The sequence below is a fragment of the Plasmodium reichenowi genome, chromosome 11 (genome assembly GCF_001601855.1).
Source record: "Plasmodium reichenowi strain SY57 chromosome 11, whole genome shotgun sequence".
Lineage (NCBI taxonomy): Eukaryota > Apicomplexa > Aconoidasida > Haemosporida > Plasmodiidae > Plasmodium > Plasmodium reichenowi.
In genome coordinates this window covers 1,834,919-1,843,035 of record NC_033656.1, presented here as the reverse complement: position 1 = coordinate 1,843,035, position 8,117 = coordinate 1,834,919, and the positions used below count along the sequence as shown (strand labels likewise).

Here is an 8,117-nt window from a genome sequence, read left to right as displayed (position 1 = left end):
AAAAAAAAAATTATATAACAAAATAAAAAAAAAAAATATATATATATATATTATTTTCTACTTGAAATTTTTTTTAAATATATAAGCAAATATATTTCATTTATTATATTTAATAATTCATAACATCTATTTTTTTTTTTTTTTTTTTTTTTTTTTGAATTATATAGTTATTTTATTCATCTTTTAATTATTCAATTTTCCCCCCTATTCGATTCCATTCTTAATTTTGCTTCCTTTATAGCTTTTTCTATAATATCCATAGAATCCATTTTCTTTTCTGCACTTTTTTCTTTTTTTCTTTTTGCCAATTTTTGCATCTTTTGCCCTAATAATTTCATACCCTCCGCTCTTTTAAAAAAGGTATCTTTATCCACATCTAATTCAACTAAAACCATTTTACAACTTGTTCTAACAGTTCCTTCGATAATACTCAAAAATAAAGTAACTATTGTTGACATGAACGAATCAAATATTTTTTCGATATATGTTTCCACTGCCATTTCATTACTATAATTACCTAATCCTTTAATGTTTTGTACAGCACAAGATCCCCTATCATTACTACTACACATAATACTATTATTACTTTCACATTCATTATTCATAATTTGTTTCATGTTATTATAATTCATATTTTCCCCTTCTAACATAAATGGAAGAGGATTCAACACAAATCCTGCTAACATACCCATTGTACTAAATATACTTCGAAAAACGCGTATATCATTCTTTCTTTCTCTCTTCTTATATTCCCTTTTTGCTGATCTTGCACCCCATCCCATAAATGTTGTATTTTTTAATATATAACATTTTGCTACATTTTCATATATCCAGCCCACAGATTCTAATATATCACCAGAAAAATTCGATTCAAGTAAATCTTCTATTTCATTTTCCATTTGTTTTTCCCAATCATCATCACCATTTACATATCCTTCTAACCTATGTTTTAAAGAAACTGCCAAATCAAATTCCCTGTCTTCTTGATCCTTCTTAAATTTATCAAAAAACTTATTCATTGATCCCAACATATTAAACATAAGCCCGTTACCGTGTCCTTCATTCATTGTTTTCATTATAAAATTAAACATATACGTTAAATCATATATTCCAATATAACCACATAACTTTTCTGAACTAAACAGCATCATAAATAAAAGAGATGGATCAATCAAAGTCATGTCTTCAACACATTGCATACCTATTCTATCATATTGAGCTCTTTTTTCTTTATCACTTAATATTTGATATGCTTCATTTACTTTTTGAAATTTTACTTTTGCTTCTTCATCTCCTGGATTCTTATCGGGATGATACTCTAAAGCTAATTTATAATAGCGTCTTTTAATTTCACTTGAATCTGCATCTGGACTTACATTTAATATATCATAATATGTTGTATCTGGATATTTATATCTGTTATCAGAAGATGAATATTTTGTTCTCCTTTTATCAAAATCGTTTTTTTTCTTTTCCTTATTATCATTTCTGTTATGTTCTTTTTCATCATCAACTTCTTTCCTATGTGATGCTTTTTTTTCTCCATCTAAAAAAACAGCTTCCTTCTTCATATGATCCTCCCAAAATTTATCAAACGATTCAGATACACTCTCTTTCTTATTCTCGTTTGATATATTATTATTATTATTATTTGATTTTGTTGATGGCCTTTTTGTTCTTGTTTTTTTTGATTCATTTATATCATTAAGTCCTTCATTTCTCTTACTTGTATACACTTTCTTAGTTCCTACATCTTTTTTAGTATTTTTTAATTCTTTAGGAACCTTTTCCTGTATATTTGTATTCGAATCATTTGTTTCTAAATATTTCGTCATTGTACTTGAAACATTAGATTCTATTACATTACTTTTTGTACTTGACATTTTAGAACCTCCTATATTGTTATTAGATATTATTGGTTCCTTAGATCCTACATCTGTTTTAGATTTAGTTGATCTTTTTGACATATCATTGTTAATAAATTTCTCTAAATACTTTTCACCTTTTTTAAACAAACTATTTGATCCCTTGTCATAAGTATTTACTTTCTTTTGAGTATTAGTAAAATTATTTATTTCTAATAACCTTTCATTATTATTTCCTGAACTTATAGAACTACTCGTTTCGCTTAAATTTCTATCGAATATTATAATATATTCTGAACCATATCTATCATCATATATATTTATATTCTAAAAATAAAACAAATAAATAAAATAAATTAATAGACACCAAAAAAAAAAAAAAAAAAAAAAAAAAAAAAATTTTATACATTCACATATTATGTGATAATCGACTTACTAGTAAAAAGATATATAATATTATTCCAAATATTAACAAAAAATTATACCTACAATTTAAATATTTTAATAATACAAATTTTTTACACTTATTTTCATTGTCATCGAAAGAAAATATTGCTACATATTTGTTATATAATTTTGAATATGATTTCATCAAATTTCTCATGTTTAATAATTAAAATATATTTATGCATTTATTTTCGTTTTTTTACTATTTATAATAACTTTTACAGTAAAAAAGTAAAATAACTAAATATACAACATCCTATGAGTACGTTTCACAACCATAAATATATATATATATTAAATATTATAATTTCTTTTTAATATGTAATATAAATTCTATAATAATATAACGTATATATATTTCAATTTTTTTAAAATATATAACAATATTAAACAAAATATTCAATTTATATATGTTTCATAATTATTAAGTAATATAATCTATTTTTAAGACTTTAAATTTTTGAGCTCTTTATTTTATTTTATTTTTAAATAAATATTTTTTTTTAATGAAAAAATATTAGTATAATAAAATACATATATATATATATATATATATATAATGGAATAATAATTTCCCTTTTTTTTTTTTTTTTTATGTAAAAAAAAAGCTTACTTTTTATATATTGTCTATATATTTTTTTAATTAAATAATTGTATAGAAACAAATACATAAACATATATAGATAATATTATAATATTAAATATTATACAAATAAAAATTATAAAAAAAAAAATCAAATAAAAGACTTTAATTTATGATATTCGTTTTTTAGAAATAATCCTAAATTATAATATTAAAAAAACAAAAAGAAATTAATATTAATTTTAAAATATAGGATTTTTAAAAATATATTTTAAGAATAAATACGATGATTTTATTATAGGTTCATATAATATATAAATAATATAGATATATATTATAACTATAATATTTAAAATATATATTTTTTAATATTTTATATTTTCAATACAATAACATATAAAAATATATTATATATTATATATAATTAATTTTTTTGGCTTTAAAATTTATTTATACCTTTATATATATTCATGCAGAAAAAAAAAAAAAAAAAAAAAAAATTATTATGTACATCATATATTTTATATATATACATTTTAAATTGAATTTAAATATACTTTAAAAAAAAAATTATTTGGAATCCAAATAATATTAATTTTTTATATAAATAATAAAAGAAAGAATTTTTAATTTAAATAAAATATTACAATAAATAAAAAAATAATAAAATATACATAAATAACATAATAAAAAAAAAAATATAAAAAAAATAAAAAAGATTAACAATAAGAATATTACAATATATAAATAAGTTTTATTGTATAAAATCGTAGAAGAAATAATTTATTTCTTCATATGAATTCTTAAATTTTAATTCGTATTATTTATTTACATTAAATTATTTATTAACATAATTATTATTTTAATTTTTCTTATATTTTTTTTTTGCGGAATACTTTCATTTTTAACTAATAAAAATGTCTTATAATTTCATTCAATTCTTATTTATATATGCTCATGCTAATAATATGTCTATATAATTATTTTATTTTTTTGAATAAAATTAAATGGGATTTATACCTTTTGGTTATTAATGTATTAAAATATATAATAATAATAATATTAATAATATTTATAAAAACAATAAAATTAAAATAATAATAAAATATGTTCCCTTAAAAAAAATAAATAATTAAAAAAAAAAAAAATCATTCTATCTAATTTAAGTGTTTTCCCATATGTGAAACCCACTTTAATGCTTATATATATATATATATATATATATATATATTAATTTAATTTCATTACTTTTATATTATGCCTTTATATTATAATAATATATATGTGAATAATATAAAAATGGAAATAATTATTAAATTATAAAAATTATTATAATACAAAACATTAGAATAAATATATATAATACATATTTGTATATTTAATATTTTCCTATTATATATATCTATATATGTATAATATATATGTACTAATAATTATATCTTTTAATTATATAATCATTGTTCTATCCTACACTTATATTGTGATATGATTATTATATTAGAATTCTATTTATATATATTTATAATAAATATTACATATTAAGTTATTACACTTTTGTTATATTTTATATTAATTTTATTAAATGTAATATAATTAACTTATAATTAGTAGAATACAATAATATAATAATGACATATTTTTATTAAATTGTTTCCCTTTTTAAATGATAATACTAATATATAATAACTCTATTCTATTTTTTATAACATGATTAAATTAACATGATCTTATAATTACATATATTAAAATGTGAAATAGTTATGTATTTTCTTATAACTACCTTATATATATATATATATATATATATATATATATGTAATATACACATTTATATAACCATAAAAAAATTATAAAAATCATCATATAAAATAGAATATGTAATAATTATAAAATAGTTTTTTAAACTAATGTGTATACAAATTATACAAATATATAATAAAATAAAATATATCAAATATTCTATTCATCCCTTTTACAAAATTCCTTTTCTGTTATTTTATCTTTTGGAATTAAATGTCTATTGAAATTTTATTATTTACATAAATGTCATTATTGTATTCATTGTGATTATCATAAAAACATAATAAATAGGATCCCATTAAATATTATTTTAGATCTTATGATTTTAAGTAACATTGAATACTTTATAAGTACAGGAATTATACCACTATTTATCTATATATGATTATTATTTCTTTTTCTTATCGTCTTTATATATCTAAATCTATTCATAAAAATTATTGTTATTTATATTATGGTTTCATTATCACCATTGCTTTGATAAATATACGAATTATATTAATACAATACATATATTAATTTATATAATAGTTTGTTCTTATTCAATTGATTCCATCTATCAAAATAACATTTTAACGATTTTTTAAATAAATTCTTTTGTCTAATTAAAATATTTTTCTGTAATTTTTTTTTTTTTTTTTGTTAAGGTACCTAAAGTTATTATTCATATTATTTTTTATATTTTTTGTTCTTTATAATTCATTTTGTTTTCTTTTTAATATTTAAAAATATATATCTATATTTCCATTATATAATACAATAACATGAACTATATTAATAGTGTCATAAATCGGATTATAATCTTTTTTTTATCGTTCTTACTTTTCATTAAGCAGTACTTCTTTGTTTATTCTAATGATGAAATTCGAACGATCTTTAGGTGCACTTAAAAATAAATATATATATATATATATATTTGAATAAAAATGTTTTTATATTATAATAATATAAGGCTGTTGTTATTTCTTTCGTATAACATGTACAATAGAATTTTATATATAGACAAATACGACTATTATTTCAAGATATATATATATATATATATATATATATATATCATTATGAATTATATATTATGGTATTATATCTATAATATTTTTCTTCTCTTATTTTTTTTTTTTTAAATTCCCCAATAACCTTCATTAGACATCTAATGTAAAAAGTAATGTAAATCTAACAATATTCATATGACATTAATATATGATAAATATAAATCAAATCTTTGCAAGATATAAAAAACCTCAAAACATACATGAAATTTTAAACAGATAAACAATTGAAACTTACAATATGTTTAAAAAAAGAATAACAAGAAAAAATCAAATACTAATAAATTCAAAAAAATAAAAATATGATGGATATATGTAAAAAGGTATAACGTGAAGAAATATTAGTAAAATATTGTAAGGAATATAGTTTTTATATACAGATTTTTAAGATAAATTAGGTGTAAGATATAAAACAATGCAGTGGATTAAATAATTATATATATATATATATATATATATATATATATATATATTTATGTATATAATAATTATAACATTTTATCACAAAAGACAAATAAAAACAACGATTACAAATTGAAATAAAACAACATACTTATTTTAGAAGAAATTTAATTTCAATAATTTCATGTTCAATAGTTTTTCGAATTCATCTTAGCTCTTGTCACATATTTTATGATGTATTTGCATCTTCTCTTGTACATATAAAATTTATTCCATTTTTAATAACTAATACATCAGTGTACTTTTTTTGTACAATTAAATTAACATACAAACAAAAATAAAAAAATAAATAAAAGATACCGAACTATTTTATTTTTTAGCAATTATAAAATATATATATATATATATTCAATTAGCATTCAAAAAAAAGAATTTTTTTTTTTTTTCTTCTTTTTAAATTAAAATATTATTTCTTTTTCATCTTTTTATAATATTGTTTTGATATTCATTAAGAAAAATAATAAACTAATAATTAAAAAAAATATAATAATAAAATAATAATAAAATAATTTTTCTATATAACATTTATAATTACACAAATTACACTAACAGATATAATTATTGTATATTTAATTATATTAATATATTTGAGAATCATATATACGGGATAGTTATAACTAATATATTTTTAATTTTTTTGTAATTCTTTATCTCACTTCTAAATGCGTACACATATGAATAGATTAAAACATATTTGTAGGCTTATATATTCAAATTATTATTCATAATATATTTAATATTCTTAAATATTATTTATTTTATTAACATAATTTATGAATTAAATTCCTATTATTTTTATGTGTATCTATTCATAATAATATTCCTCATATTTTTCTGTAATAATAAATATTATATTTTATATTATACATACATTTTAAATACAATCATTTTTTTCATTTTTTTTTTAATCTTACTCATTAATTATTTATATTAATTTAAAATGTAATACATTTTTTTCTATTCTGTATATAGCAAAATGTGTTTTCCTTTAATATTTATAATATATCCATATATTTTTTCTATTTATTTTAGTACACATATGTATATTGAATGATTCTAAATAATTATAAATTTAAAAATCTCATAAATCCAAACAAATACATATTTAGAAAATTTATTAAATATGGATATCATTTAAAACAATAATATATATAATCAATGTTTTGTGATAACATAATTTAGTTAAAAAACCAAAAAAAAAAAAAAAAAAAAAAGAGGGAAAAGAAATATCACCATAACAATGTAAACTAATATATTATATATCTTATATATTATATTACGTAAATAAATTAAATTATTAGAAGCAAAATAAAATAATCTTAGTTAAAAATAACTTATTTATTAGAACAGTTAATACGATATTATAACATTTTATATGCATGTATACGTTTTTTTATCCTTATAATGATATTTGAAATATATATATATATTTCAATATATACATACATATTAATAAATTATTTACACAATTTAAAAGATAACAAAAATGGTATTTTATCTAATTATACTTTTAATTTATGTATATTTATATTTTGACTTTCATAAAATGATATAATACATTAATGTAATTTTTTATAATTAAAGGAGAAATATTAAGAAAAGCATATGCAAAAATAAAATCAGTTTTATATAAGACCATAATAGACATATTTTTATTTTATTTTATTATTATTTCAATATTTTTTTTAAACATTGCATGTCTTAACACATTGTTCTTTTTATTCATATTGCATGATTTATAAAATATTTAATATTTATATAAAAACGTAAATATATGATCAGTAATAATAATACTTAAATAACCATAATATGAGATAACTAAATATTTATAGGAAAATCAAAAATAATAACATAATATACAATATACGAATATTAATAATAAAAGAAATATATCATAAAAATAATCTACAT

General features: G+C 17.0%; 1 protein-coding gene across 1 annotated transcript; it reads right to left on the bottom strand.

The window, feature by feature from the left end:
* Positions 1 to 191: 191 nt before the first annotated feature.
* Positions 192 to 2,457, bottom strand: PRSY57_1147500 (DnaJ protein, putative; the record flags this gene model as incomplete). Its single annotated transcript, XM_020115012.1, has 2 exons — positions 192 to 2,192; positions 2,302 to 2,457. The coding sequence occupies 2 exons, from the start codon at positions 2,455 to 2,457 to the stop codon at positions 192 to 194; spliced, it is 2,157 nt and encodes a 718-aa protein (XP_019970381.1).
* Between the last annotated feature and the right edge of the window lie 5,660 nt (positions 2,458 to 8,117).